General features: G+C 43.7%; 1 protein-coding gene across 23 annotated transcripts in view; it reads right to left on the reverse strand.

The window, feature by feature from the left end:
• Positions 1-14,904, reverse strand: part of LOC135505670 (MAP kinase-activating death domain protein-like) — a 72,768-nt gene that overhangs the window by 40,505 nt on the left and 17,359 nt on the right. For 15 of the 23 annotated variants that reach the window (XR_010450305.1, XM_064924844.1, XM_064924751.1 and 12 more), the window contains exons 2-9: positions 11,402-11,619; positions 10,621-11,259; positions 7,744-8,047; positions 5,136-5,267; positions 4,576-4,689; positions 3,859-3,939; positions 1,243-1,299; positions 200-372 (exon numbers count right to left, since the gene is read on the reverse strand). Coding sequence is in view for 22 of the 23 variants with exons in the window: in XM_064924844.1 (XP_064780916.1) it covers positions 200-372; positions 1,243-1,299; positions 3,859-3,939; positions 4,576-4,689; positions 5,136-5,267; positions 7,744-8,047; positions 10,621-11,259; positions 11,402-11,460 (1,559 nt within the window). In the remaining variant the exon portion in view is untranslated. The remainder of the gene's footprint in view (positions 1-199; positions 373-1,242; positions 1,300-3,858; positions 3,940-4,575; positions 4,690-5,135; positions 5,268-7,743; positions 8,048-10,620; positions 11,260-11,401; positions 11,620-14,904) is intronic. The other 8 variants (XM_064924882.1, XM_064924899.1, XM_064924871.1 and 5 more) reach the window with 1 other exon arrangement.

The following is a 14,904-nucleotide window of genomic DNA, read 5'->3' on the forward strand; positions in this document are numbered from 1 at the left end:
AGGAACAGGGGTCAATCCATAAATTGTGCATATGTAAATAGCCCTTCATATCTATTATCTACAATATTCAGGAACCAAATGGGAGGAGTGTCTAGGTCCTGACTGGATTATTCTGCTTGGGTCGAAGTTCAAATTGAACCAACCTCACAAATTGCCTCGCATGGATAAAAAGGGACAGAGAAACTTTGTCAAGCCTTGCCTGGTGGCCACATCCACAGAGTCCACGTCGTTGCCGTAGATGAGGGGGTTGAACTCGGTGGAGGAGGGCGACGCTTTGTTCTGGCCGGGGGGGAGCAGGGGTAACTCCTGGCCCTCCTGGAACTTCTCCAGGTTCAGAATGGGCTGGGTGTTGAGACTCATGCTGGCCAGGGCCTGGAGCGGGTAGAGGTGAGGAAGGTTTTAATCAACACACTGTCGTGATGATGAGGGGTCACTCGGACCCACTAGGGGGCACCCTCACCTCAGGCATCAGCTGAAGGGTAGTGCAACAGAATGGTCTCACTAGGACCAGTTAGGAAATGTCTGTTTGAGGTTCAAAACGGTGCAAGAGAGTAATTTGAGAAAATTGAGTTACAACTTATCATTTATTTGTTTATGTATTGTGCTGCTTTATTATGTTTTTGTCTGTATGATGTAAGTTCTCACTTGAGAATAAATCATTAATAAAACACAAGGACTAAGCTAGGAGGACTCACAATGTGATTATGTTATTAGCTGAAAGGTGAGCGTGTGGGATAAAATGAGGAAGCCCCTTTCCCCAGCAAATGAATCTGAAGAGTGCATGTTTTTGCAGATGCCTGAAATGGGAGCGTCACTTCGGAAAGGTCGGCAGAAGAAGAAACAGCAGAGGGAATTCACTAGCACTCTGGGACTGCAACAAGACTCATTCAGGGTTTTGCACGATGTTAGCACAGTGGATCGTTTAATGGCCAGGTTCAGTCCTGGACGCAACCTATGTGTTATAACAGAAATCTGCATATCCACTGTGTTTGCTTACAAGAACACTCACTGATGACAAGATAGATGTGAATACATTCAGGCATGCTCAAGCCAAAACTAAGCAGCCAGTGGTGGGTCTTACGAAATATCTCTTTGCCGCCAGTCTGTTACAACATCTCAACAATAGTGTATGACACTTGGAGGAAACAATAACAAGCAACAACAAAACATATTTAAGTTTGGTTAGGAAGAATATCCGTGCAAGGAGCGTGGGCACATTCCGCAGAAGGAAAAATTAGCAACCTTATTGTCAGAGGAGAAGATCTGCTTTTGGGTGATCACGGTCAACCTAACCAGACACTAGGGAAGGGAAGGGGAGGAGGGGGACAAGAGAGATGCCAGGAAGAGGATCACATGAAAAGGCTGAGCTGACCAATTGCTGAGCAGAATTGAAACCACACGTGACAAAAAAAAAGGGTCAAGATAGGAGGCTGTGTGGTCCAATTCCCTTTAAATGGATTCCTTTCCTCATCTCCTCTCAATCCTGACTACTAAACAGCTGAAAGGACGGGATGCTTGAAAGCGACGTCGGAACCTTGACTAGCCAATAAGTGGGCTAGTGGGGAGATGGAGATGCCTCCCTGTTGCTTCCACATACAGCCCTTTCAGCTAAGTGGTTGCAAAAGAAGGGAGAACAGGAAAGGGGCAGTTTTAGAGAATTGGGACATAGCCAGAGAACAAGAGAGAGAATATTGTAGAGAAGTAGAGAGAGAGAGAGGGGGGTGCAAGAGAGGAAGAGAACAAACCATGACAGAGACACAAACAAACATGAGTGCGACAAAACAACACCCAAAAAGGAACAGTAATTCACCACACCCAACGCAAGTTAGCCACTGAAGACTAAAGAGTCTATCGATGGTTACCAACTGGGAGGATAGCCAGTGGATACGATGGAGAGGTGATACTGAGGCACAGAAGAGAGCAGATCTCTTGACAATAATTGTTGTAAATTAAAAATCATCTGGCTTTTTGTTTACACTCTCCATACACACAACCCCCCCCCAACTCTTAACCTGTGAGTTTCTGACATACACTAGGTGTACAAAACATTACAAAACACCTCTTTCTATGACATATACTGACCAGGTGAATCCAGGTGAAAGATATGATCCATTACTGATGTCACTTGTTAAATCCACATTAAATCAGTGTAGATGAAGTGGCTCCTAAAGATTGATTTTTAAGCAGTGAGACAATTGAGACATGGATTGTGTATGTTTGCTATTCAGAGAGTGAATGGCAAGATAAAAAAGGTAAGTGCCTTTGAATGGGGTATGGTAGTAGGTGCCAGGCAGACAGGTTTGAGTGTGTCAAGAACTGCAACGCTGCTGGGCTTTTCAAGAATGGTCCACCACCCAAAAGACATCTAGCCAACTTAACAACTGTGGGAAGCATTGGAGTGGCCTGGCATCCCTGTGGAAAGCATCATACATTGTAGAGTCCATGTCCCGATGAATTGAGGCTGTTCTGAGGACAAAAGGGGGCGCAACTCAATATTAGGAAGTTGTACCTTAATGTTTTGTACACTCAGTGTACACTAACCCATTCTCTGTGTGGGACTGCAAGGACCTACCAGCTACCACTTGTTTGTCACTGTTTTGAGGACTGCTGAGGACAGCTTTAACCCTTAAAACAATAGAACCTATGAAAACTCACCTTTACCCATATTGTTTCAAATCAAATGGCTTGTTAACACAACAGATTTTTGGCTCTGCCAACACACAGGTCTATCTTAAATCAAATCGCACACACTCTGGGATAGGGCCAAGTCTAATCACACACACAAGTAACAACACTGGTTCTGATTCAAAGCGTATCAACACACTATGATATGCAGGGATTTTCAACATGACGAGGTGTGACTGGGGATTCAAATCGGGGTTACTGGGTTTGGATGTTAAAAAACAAGCGCTGAATAACATTTGGTGATGAGTTGAGACGCATTTTTTAAAGGGCGATGAGGAATCATGCCTCAGAATGTTTAAAATGTGACATTTGTTCATATGGCGGATTCATGTCTCGTTTTTCTTTTCGTGTAACTTCTCTTCATAAAGCATCTTGTGTTGAATATGCACTTTCAAATTAAATAAACTCAAAAACTTAGATGATGACAATGTTGGGTCGGAATAGTTAAAATGGCAAAATGTGCTAATGATAGCTAGATGTCAAGGTGGCGGGTGGGGGTAACTAAGACGGTCGCTGATAATTCAAGGTGGTTTTAGTTACAATGCCAAGCTGTGACGTGGTACCAGAGTGCAATGTTTGATTGGCATTTCACAACACACGTAAGAGAGGATGGTGAATCAGAACCAGCTTCTCATCAACGTAGTTATTTGAGGTTCTGGGCTTAGAGGAGTCGGTCAGTTCTACTGCTACAGCTGTTACTGGGGTCCAAGGGAGTAAGACCTAGTAGCTGATTTTTTTTTTACCTTAGAGAGCTAGCGCATGCAAAGGAAAGAGAGAGAGAGAGACAGAAGAAAACAAAACGAGAAAACAAAAAACACTTATTGTCGTTAGGACATTACAATGCTTAACTCCACAATGCTCCCACACTATATGCATAGTTAGTGCATACAACACGGTAAGAGAACAAGCACACTGATGTGCCTGGCGCAATTCATCAAACCTCTCTTGAAACATAACTAAAGCTGAAAGAAGAGAAGGTGATCACTTGAAAACAAATAGTTAATATAACACATGCGGCAATATCGCAGTTTATTTTTTATTTATTTTTACGTAATAAAGCAATACAAGAGGTAGAAATAAACAGAGTTAACGGTTGGCAGTGCTAACATACATGCTTAATGAACGACCACTGAAAATAGTGCTATCGGTTATGTTGCGACAGGCTATATTTACCTGTTTCAGGTGTTTCTTGAGTTCTGTGGATTCCGGCTCAGGAAGAGGGGGTAGGTGCTCTGCATTGGTGGGTGCTTTGACCTGTGGAGCAACAAAGCATGCTCAAACTGTCAAATGTTAGTTTTTTTCTAAATGTACACTACAGACGTACAAGAGTACACAAATACCCCTTCAAATGATGAAAGCATACATCGGTCACCATTACCTACTAAAATAGTAGACGAAAGGGAAGGAATTTGCCCCTAGAAAGACAGACTGGGATGTGGGTGGGTGTTTTAGCACTGAAAACACTGATGCTCTCTCTGTCTCACAGAGAGGGAGGACTTTTATGTTGAAGTCAGTTTCTGCACAGGTCTGAAATGAGGATGACAAGAGCAAGGCTTTTCCCTCCTGCATCAAGTCGAGCCGAACACAACATCTGTCACAATGAGAGAACTGAACCCGAAAAGGGATTTAGCAGTGAAAATAAAGACATCTCAAGCAAGTGTCTAGAATCTTGTCTCTCAATCAGAGATAATGCTGTATGGAACTCAAATGGAGTAGGGAACAGCATAGATCTGCGAAGGAACAGCATAAGTCTGCCAAAGAATAGCAAAGATCTACCAAAGAATAGCAAAGATCTGCCAAAGAATAGCAAAGATCTACCAAAGAAAAGAAACGATCTGCAGAGACCATTTGCGGGGACGCTGAAGCGCACCTCCATTTTGCGGCATTTACCTTGTTACAGTCCAGGTCCACGAGCCACACATCGTCGGGCATTTTGAAATCGGATTTGTAGAGGAAGAAGCTGGCAGGCACACCTATGATGTAAGGGGTGGGGGCGAGGAGAAGCTACAAAAGGAGAGAGAAAGGACATTGTATGACGTCACGATCAAGACAAAAATCAAACCAGCACGCACACAAGCAAGAATAGCTCCAATAGGAGGAGCCTCACAACATAGACTAAAGCTAGTGGGCTAGAACTCCACTAGGCATGGATTCAAACATAATACAGGGACTAATCTCCTCTTCAACATCTACAATCACAAATGCCCTGACAAAAAAAAAAGCAATAGATGATAAAATTGGCAAAATGAATCAAATAAAAAAATATAGTGAAACTTTCAAAAGGCAATCAATTACGGCAAGGGAATTCCTTCATTTTCCCCCCAAACGTGTGTAGAAGTGCATCCCTTTAAAAAACACAACCTCTGGTTCCAGCTATTAAAAAGCCCTCTATTTGTTCTCCGAATAGTACTACAACTACCAGTGCTGCAGTCATTGGTTTGTTGACGTACCTGTTCAGCGGAGGCCATGCAGGTGGGCAGTAAGGGAATGACAGGGAACATGTACTCCAGGGGGTAGATCATGGCTACAAACGCCATGACACTCATGGTCAGGGCATTGTAGTCCCGCGACTGGAGGACCACCTGGAAGACAAATCAAAACAAACTCTCTCAATTATACAATGTACAACAAATACTTCAGAAGACTGGTTGGCCATAGGTGATCACATGCTTTTTATTCCATACAAGATCAATTCAATGACTACCACCCGAGAAAGTATCTTCATTTTTCTCCCAAAGAGTTTTATTCCTTCACAATAAGAGAAGTAGCATTGACTAGTTGTGTGGTTGTTTCAACAGTAAACATACAGACCAAAATCTGCTGTTTTCACTCTACAAACAGTGGCATGTTTAAGCTTGAACAGCGAAAGGAGGCCCTTCAAGGTTAACCTGACATATTGTTCTTACAGTAAATGGGAGGGGGTGGAGCGTTGTCACTGCGGGTGTTCAGACAGTGAAACAAAGGGGACGGAATAAGGGAGCGTGACGATTACAGTGGTGACTGCAGAACAGAAAAAAACAGCAGGTAGAACAGAAAAAAAACAGCAGGTTCCGGACCTCGTAGGGCAAGAGTTGAATACCCCCTGCTACATATAAAATCAGTTTGTGTGGTGTGGGACTTGGTCTTTAATAATCTAGTGAGATTGTGAACAAAATGTTTGAGTCTGCCCTTTTATTCAATTATCAAGAGTTGGAACTACAGTAGGGGTGAGAAGGTTTAAACTTGAAAAAGATATTGGGATCCTTAACGTTAAGAAAGAACCCTAAACGGACAAACAACTTTTTTTTTCTTCTTTTTTTCTACAAAATTAAAATCACAGTGCAGCTGGCTCGCCTGCTATTTCTCTTCACTAATGATGCAAGTGTGTGTACAGTCTTCAGTCTGTTGCGTGTAGAATATCCTAGCCTATTCATTGATGATAGGCCCTGCTTTACTGAAGTTGCGAGACATTACAAGCCAAGAAATTGCGGAATACAGTATTCAGGTGAGATACAGCTTTGATTGCTGATAGGCCTAGTGCACCGTTCTGACAGTCTGCCTGGTAGCCGACCTTCCTATACTGTGCCTCTCTCCGTCCCTCGGTAGCTAGCTATGAAAGAAGCGAGTGTTTATATTCTCAAAAGTAAGCCAACTAATCAGTCTCCTTCGTTCCAAGGATACCGGATTTTGGGAGTCGATTCCTAGATGGAAATGTGTTTTCTTTCTACTAAAATGTAGTAGTATTTAAACTGTAAAGTTAGGAGAGAGTAGTTTGTAGGCAGGCAGCTCGAGATTTGATTGACAGTTCTAGTCACCTAGAGATGGACCTTAGACAAACTTCAAAAGCTGCATTACTTTACAGATTAAGAAAAAATAATTTCACCTTTATTTAACCAGATAGGCCAGTTGAGAACTAGTTCTCATTTACAACTGTGACCTGGCCAAGATAAAACAAAGCAGTGCGACAAAAACAGAGTTACACATGGGATAAAGTAATGACACGTGGGATAAAGTAATTACAATTTAGCAATTAACACTGGAGTGATCGATGTGCAGATGAGGATGTGCAAGTAGAAATACTGGTGTGCAAAAGAGCAGAAAAACAAAAACAAATATGGGGATGAGGTAGGTAGTTGGTTGGATGGGTTATTTACAGATGAGCTGTGTACAGCTGCAGCGACCGGTAAGCTGCTCTGACAGCTGATGCTTAAAGTTAGTGAGGGAGATAAGTCTCCAACTTCAGTGATTTTTGCAATTCTTTCCAGTCATTGGCAGCAGAGAACAGGAAGGAAAGGCGGTCAAAGGAGGTGTTGGCTTTGGGGATGACCAGTGAAATATACCTGCTGGAGCGCGTGCTATGGGTGGGTGTTGCTATGATGACCAGTGAGCTGAGATAAGGCGGAGCTTAACCTAGCAAAGACTTATAGATGACCTGGAGCCAGTGGGTTTGGTAACAAATATGTAGCGAGGACCAGCCAACGAGAGCGTACAGGTCGCAGTGGTGGGTAGTATATGGGGCTTTGGTGACAAACATTGTTCCATTTCTGTTAATCACATGTCTGTGGAATTTGTTCAGTTTGTCTGTTGTTGAATATTGTTATGTTCATACAAATATTTACACATGAAAATAAACGCAGTTGACAGTGAGAGGACGTTTATTTTTTTTGCTGAGTTTGGCAGTTGAGGCCAGGGACACACACAACAGTACTCATTCCACTGACCCACCTAGGAGGCAATGTGCTGATGTGACTGAGCAATAGCCTTATTTAAGGCAGAGGCCGTGCTCGAGAGTATCAAAAGCTTGATGTATCATGGGTTAATTGTGACTGACTGATCTACAAATAATATTGAGTAGCTGTTTATGATGTAAGGTGATTTGTAGATCAGTCAGTCTTGACTTGCCTTTAAAGTTGGCTGAAATGTCGAACGCGCCCAGAGTTGTTTGAGAACATAAATTCTAAGTCGCTGTTCACCGACTGCACCAACTAACTGATTTGCAAATCATTTTGCATCCTAAATAACTACTCAGTTCTCAGGGTAAACTCCATTCAAAATGTCCGCCCTCTCCCCTAACCTAACCTTGTGCTCCAGTAGGATGCAGCTGAGCACCATGAGGCAGGCGTCCACACCCAGCAACTCCAGGGGCAGGTGTAGGGGGAAGTCCACCATGGAGAAGCGAGAGTTGTCGGGCAGGGCGAAGGTGAGTGCCGGCTGCATCTCGTGGGGCAGCACCTCCACATCTACGCGCCGTTGGCCCGCCACGGGCACCGGGGAGCGCAAGAGGCGGTAGACCCAGGACTCGATCTCCCGCAGGTCAGCCAGCAGCTGGCTGCCTTTCTCCTCCACCAACAGGGCCCCCGTGAACACGCGCCACATGGTGTCCCTGATGGCAGAATGACAAGTCAGTCAACAAACTGACAGTTTAGATACACATGTCGAGGCCTCTGTGACATGCAGAGGGAAATGGTGTCCCTGACAGGAGACAGTCAACAAATCCACCCAATCAAACCGTACTGCTGCTCCTGCAACACCTGTACACATACATTATTCTAATATTAAGTGAGTGCTACATTAAAGCCTTATAACGACATTTACACAGACAAAACACCCTTCCCTTTGCATTCTACTGTACGTTGTCATTGTGTAATGAGCAAACAAGACGCCGATATGTCGACAGCCCTCCGCTCTGAATGTACACACCTGTACACACAACGTGGCGGCATTAAAACCCTCTTTGCGATTGCCTGGCGTCTGTTGGCTAGGGAGGGAGATTAATCAGTAGCTCGTCAGAGCTCGCCCTGGGCCGCCGCCCACTGCAGCTGCTCCCTGAAGGCAGTCAGAGCCCTCAATCTGTCAGGCGAGCGCTGTGTGTGTGTGTGTGTATGCCATAGACTGTAGTGTAGAGTGTGTAAGTGTGACTGTGTGTATATGTGTGTGTGTGCGCCGCAGCAGCCAGCAACGCAGCAGACCCTCACAGTGTTATGTAAGGCAGCACGGCTAGGGCTCTAAAGTGTGAGCAATTTGGACGCATATACGACTAAATATTTTTGCTGTACGACCTGGGGTTTTATTTTGGGTACACCAGCGCGACTAAAAGAAAATCACAAGTAAATAAATGTCTAAGCAACACTTCTCTACACTGCTCGAATAAGACTGCTTCCTGCCAGTTCCCGAACCACACACACACACACACACCAAGCCCCGGCCCCTGTTAATCAAGCAGAGAGCACACAGTTCCTCCACAGAATTATGGTCTTTGGTTCCTCCACAGCCGTTTCTTTCTCTCTCAGCATGGTGTCAATTCATACACTCCACATATTCTTCCAAAACAAGAACGATGGCATTTCCAGGCAGTTTCTAAATATAAATCTATAGGTCTTCCCTATTATACTATTACTTTGTGTATCTTACTCTCTGCAAAACCCAAGTTAGTCTAAGGAAGCTGGTATATGCCTAAAATAATGCTGATCGCTAACTAGCTGGCTAAAATGCCATTTAGCTAAAAGCTCAAGCTTGGGCAAAGCAAACATTAGCTTTCATTCAGGTTGTTACCAGTGGTGGTGTAGATCAGCATGTTGTTTGTGCAACGCCATGTTCTGAATCAGACAGCCTATTCTAAAATCTTTGTCCAAATGCAGCATCTATTTAAATGTGATTAGGGTCCCCTGGGAAACACTGACCAACACGTTGGTTCCCACCCTGTCATAACTCCTAGCTGGCTTTTTAGTTTGTTGTCATGCCAAACACCAACCGTAGAACTTTGAATACTATTTATATGATTCCAACAGTTCACCCAAGTGTTTTGATCTATATCGCAAGTCAAACTACAAGAGTCGTTTGAAAAAAAACACTTTTTTTTGTGCTTCAAAAGTAAGTAGGATTCATATAGGCGCAATGCAGGCTATATCTAAATCAATTTACACATCTATTTTTCTGGTACTTTAAGATGTATGTGGTGCTCCTAACTTTTTGAAAGTTAGGAGCACAAGTGCTACCAATTCATTTTAAAAATTTAGATCCCTGAGCACGATCCTTGGGTCTCTCTCTCGGTCTTTGTCACCGCGCTATACTCAGACCAGGGAAAATGTCACGACAGTGAGTGAGGTCTTCATTAACCCGAAGCAGAGCTTTACACCCCTCTGCTTCTGATAGGGTACTATTGTTTACCGACATCTGCTGCTACTACTACACACAGGAATTGGCTACGCTGTGCTTTTCCTGGAGCTGAGCGACAATTGTTACTAGAGGGACAATTGTTAATATTGTCTGGGCAGACAATATATGGATCCATTGTGGTGTTGATCGTTATAGAGGAAAGGAGAGAGGATTGTTTGAGGGAGGAAAACTTCCAATTGAAGCAAATAAATAAGTTACTGTAATAAGTTAAAATTATTCAAATAATTATTTTCAATATATCTAAGAAAACATAATAGAACTTGTTAACTAATAAACATTATTGCATAAATAATAAATGGGAATGTCTCAATACCCTGTGTGCGTAAAGATGAATGCACACAATGGTCACGGATCTTCATCAATTGCCTTGCATGAACACCAGCATGATAGGCCGTGCCAGTGTGTGTGTGTGTGTGTGTCTTTCGAGAGCAGGGGAACCACACATTTCCTGCAGCATTTGTTAGGAGATAAGGCCCTGCTGACTCACTGATGACACTACCCACAAGGTTCTCACTGTCCAGTGTCCATTTCACTTCCAAGAATTTAATCCGCCGGCATTTCAGACCAGAGTGGTTTTAAAATATAATGAGTGGGGCAATTACATCTTGTCCATTAAAATATCATGAGTGGGGTTAGTACTACGGTTGGAAGTGTTCTGGCCGGTGTAGTTTTAGGATAGTTTTAGCAACGTTGTGAATTTACTCAACTAAATCTCTTGAAAGAAATGGAAACCAGGGGGCTCCATCGTTTGATAAGCCTGGCACTATGCATAGGTCTCACCTCTGAGTTGCGCGGGGCAGGCCGGCGCGCTGGGTCAACCTGTGGCTGCAGCAGTCCACCATTCTCTTGAGGATGTACAGGCACTCCCTAAAGGTGGAGAAAAAGGGGTAGTGGCTGATCATGCACAGCGAGGTCAGCGTGCTGTCGCGGTTCCGACTGACCATCTTGGCAGTGCTGCGTTTGTGCCGAGGGGACCTGCCGGCATTTGGCTCGCCACCAGGTGGTCCCGGCTCCATGCCTGGCACAGGTGTGGTTGTTGTGTCGGCACTGGCAGGCATCGGCAACGTGGAGGCATTGGGGCAGCCCCCGCTGCCATCCGAACCCTCGCTGGTCGCTTCCACTGTCTGTGCCGCCGTTCCACTGCTACCCGCCTTGTCGCGGCGGTGCCCCCCTCGCTGGAAGGAGCGGTAGAAGTTGACGCAGATACCATAGCGCGTGATGCCCGAGTCTTTGTCAGTGAGTGCGAAGACGAATGAGGCGTCGTCTCGCAGGCTGACCCGGCGCTGCCGGATGCTCTGGCATCCCTCAGGCTGACAGAAGAAGACCACGTCCGGGGACAGAGGGAAGTCTGGGTGGTCCTCCAGCGGGTAACGGCGGAGGAGCTGGGGGGTCTGGGACCCGCTGTCAGTGCTGGGCTGCCTGGAAGGTAGGATGGAAGGAGAATGGGCATTAGAAACAGTCTTGAATTTAAAAAACAAAGGCCTAACGATATAATGTGAGGTAGTAAGGATCAGTTTAGGATTGGACTGTTATCTCCCAACCAACCCTATGAAGTCCTCACCTGGCTCCCACCACCACCAGGTAGTCCAGTAGACGGGGGCACATTTTCTTTTTCTCCATCTTTGATTGATGTCTTTAAGTCATGGCAACACAGACATTTTGCACCTCTCTGGTCAGTCAGCAGCTGTTCAATCACGAAGAGGAAGGGCTAGGTGTGGGTGGAGCATGCAGGACCTTAGTTTTCATTGTGGACATCTGAGAAAAAGCAAATGGGGAAACCTGCAAAACAAGAAAATGTAGTATGTTACGGTTATGGTTTTCAGCTTTATTCACTCACTAAAGCCTTGTTCACACTGGCAGTTTGAAGTGACTCAACCTATTTTTAGGCACATCCAACTCAAATATTTAATTTTTCCTGCAGTCTGAACAGCCAAAAAGCACATGGAATGGGATATTTCAAGCCACATACAAATCTGATTCCTGGCCATGCGATTTATATGCCCTCAAGTGTATTTTTAGATCGTTATTTGGCATATTTTGTTGCTTTCTAGCGACTCTGTTGACAGTTTGACAAGAACATGTGGAAGCTAACTTGCTTGTTAATTGTTTACAAAAAAAATTGTGAATGTGCTAGAAAGCTGAACAGCTACCTAGCTAGGTAGTTGAATGCTGTGGTTAGCCAAAAAGGACTCGTTTTGAAAGTTAGCTTAGCTTGCGACATCACTTCTGCGTGATAGGAAGCACAAGCACCACCAATCAACCTACAACATTGCGCTCACACCCGTCGTTACTATGACAACTAGCATAGCCACGTCAGCAAATGACTGAGGTCTGAATACACACAAATGCAATTTCATCACTTGTAACTTACTGTTTGAACAGTCAGCATTCCAAAACGGATTTGAAAAACAAAACTGATTTGAGCATTAAGGCCTGCAGTGTGAACAAGGCTAAAGTAGCAAGGGTAACAGTAAATGTTTTGAATGGCAATCTATTGCCTAAAACTGACGGTAAATTGAAAAAGCAGCTAACCACAAGGCTTAATTGTTTAACCATTTTTTGTAATTCGAGCTCGTCTAGCTAATACTGCGATGACAACTTGAACACGTCTGTTAGAAAATGACTAATTTGAGGTAGCGTGTGCCATGCAGTTTCACAGACTCTACAGAAAAGAGAGTTCCCACCTCAGCAGTGCGGACAATTACCATTGGTAATATGTCGACCCTGGGCAAATATCTTAAGAATCTATGATCAGTTGTCTCTTTTGTAACCAACCTTTTCGTTAGTTAGCCTTCATGCATCATTATGATTACACCTTTAGTTTTGTTTGGGGCTGATGGAAAAAGCAGACAGTTTGTACAAATGGTTCTCCTTTTGAACCAGGTGTGTTTCTTGGAGCATTGCTATTTCAACATGGTTTCTTGCTAGGATATCAAGACAGCTGGAACATTTAATAGGACAGTTCAGGCCTTTCAAATTCCAAGAGAGAATAGCTAGCATTGCCATTGTTTAAAAAATAAGAATGTATTACAATGTATTAAATGAGTCTGTTCTGAGGGCAAAAGGGGAGGGGAAGCAACTCAATATTAGGAAGGTGTTCCTAATATTTGATATACTCAGTTGAAGTCGAATGGGCGATTAATTAGGGCCGATTTCAAGTTTTCATAGAGGAGATCTGCATGGAGGAATGGGCCAAAATACCAGCAACGGTGTGTGAAAACCTTGAAGACTTACAGAAATCTTTGACCTCTGTCATTGCCATTTTTTTTCTTTTTTTCTGTCATAGTTGAAGTGTACCTATGATGAAAATGACAGGAATCATCTTTTTAAGTGGGAGAACTGGCACAATTTGTGGGTGACTAAATACTTTTTTGCCCCTGTGTGTGTGTGTGTGTGTGTGTATGTGTGTGTGTGTGTGTGTGTGTGTGTGTGTGTGTGTGTGTGTGTGTGTGTGTGTATATATATATAAAATAACAAACTATAGTTTTGGCAAGTCGGTTAGGACATCTACTTTGTGCATGACACAAGTCATTTTTCCAACAATTGCTTATAGACCGATTATTTCACTTATAATTCACTGTATCACAATTCCAGTGGGTCAAAAGTGTACATACACAAAGTTGACTGTGCCTTTAAACAGCTTGGACCATTCCAGAAAATGATGTCATGGCTTTAGAAGCTTCTGATAGGCTAATTGACATAATGTGAGTCAATTGAAGGTGTACCTGTGGATGTATTTCAAGGCCTACCTTCAAACTCAGTGCCTGTTTGCTTGACCTCATGGGAAGAAAATAAAATCCGCCAAGACCAAATAGATTGTAGACCTTCACAAGTCTGCGTCATCCTTGGGAGCAATTTCCAAACGCCTGCGGGTACCACATTCATCTGTACAAACAATAGTACGCAAGTATAAACACCATGGTACCTATAAACACCATGGGACCACGCAGCCGTCATACAGCTCATGAAGGAGACACGTTCTGTCTCCTAGAGATGAACGTACTTTGGTGCAAAAAGTGCAAATCAATCCCGGAACAACAGCAAAGGATCTTGTGAAGTTGCTGGAGGAAACGGGTACTAAATGATCTCTATCCACAGTAAAACGAGTCCTATATCGACATAAGCTGAAAGGCCGCTCAGCAAGGAAGAAGCCACTATTCCAAAACCGCCATAAAAAAGCCAGACTACGGTCTGCAACTGCACATGGGGACAAAGATTGTACTTTTTGGAGAAATGTCCTCTGATCTGATGAAACAAAAATAGAACTGTTTGGCCATAATGACCATTGTTATTTTTGGAGGAAAAAGAGGGATGCTTGCAAGCCAAAGAACACCATCCCAACCGTGAAGCACGGGGGTGGCAGCATCATGTTGTGGGGGTGCTTTGCTGCAGGAGAGACTGGTGCACTTCACAAAATAGATGGTATCATGAGGGAGGAAATTTATGTGGATATATTGACGCAACATCTCAAGACATCAGTCAGGAAGTTAAAGCTTGGTCGCAAATGGGTCTTCCAAATGGACAATGACTCCAAGAATACTTCCAAAGTTGTGACAAAATGGCTTAAGGACAACAAAGTCAAGGTATTGGAGTGGCCATCACAAAGCCCTGACCTCAATCCTATAGAAAATGTGTGGGCAGAACTGAAAAAGCATGTGAGAGCAAGGAGACATACAATCCTGACTCAGTTACACCAGCTCTGTCAGGAGGAATGCGCCAAAATTCACCAAACTTATTGTGAGAGGCTTGTGGAAAGGCTACCCGAAATGTTTGACCCAAGTTAAACAATGTAAAGGCAATGCTACCAAATACTATGAGTGTATGTAAACTTCTGACCCACTGGGAAAGTGATGAATGAAATAAAAGCTGAAATAAATCACTCTCTACTATTATTCTGACATTTCACATTCTTAAAATAAAGTGGTGATCCTAACTGACCTAAGACAGGGAATTTTTACTAGGATTAAATGTCAGAAATTGTGAAAAACGGAGTCGAAATGTACATGGCTAAGGTGTATGTAAACGTCTGACTTCAACTGTACATACATAATACACACACACACA

The sequence above is a fragment of the Oncorhynchus masou genome, chromosome 2 (genome assembly GCF_036934945.1).
Source record: "Oncorhynchus masou masou isolate Uvic2021 chromosome 2, UVic_Omas_1.1, whole genome shotgun sequence".
NCBI lineage: Eukaryota > Metazoa > Chordata > Actinopteri > Salmoniformes > Salmonidae > Oncorhynchus > Oncorhynchus masou.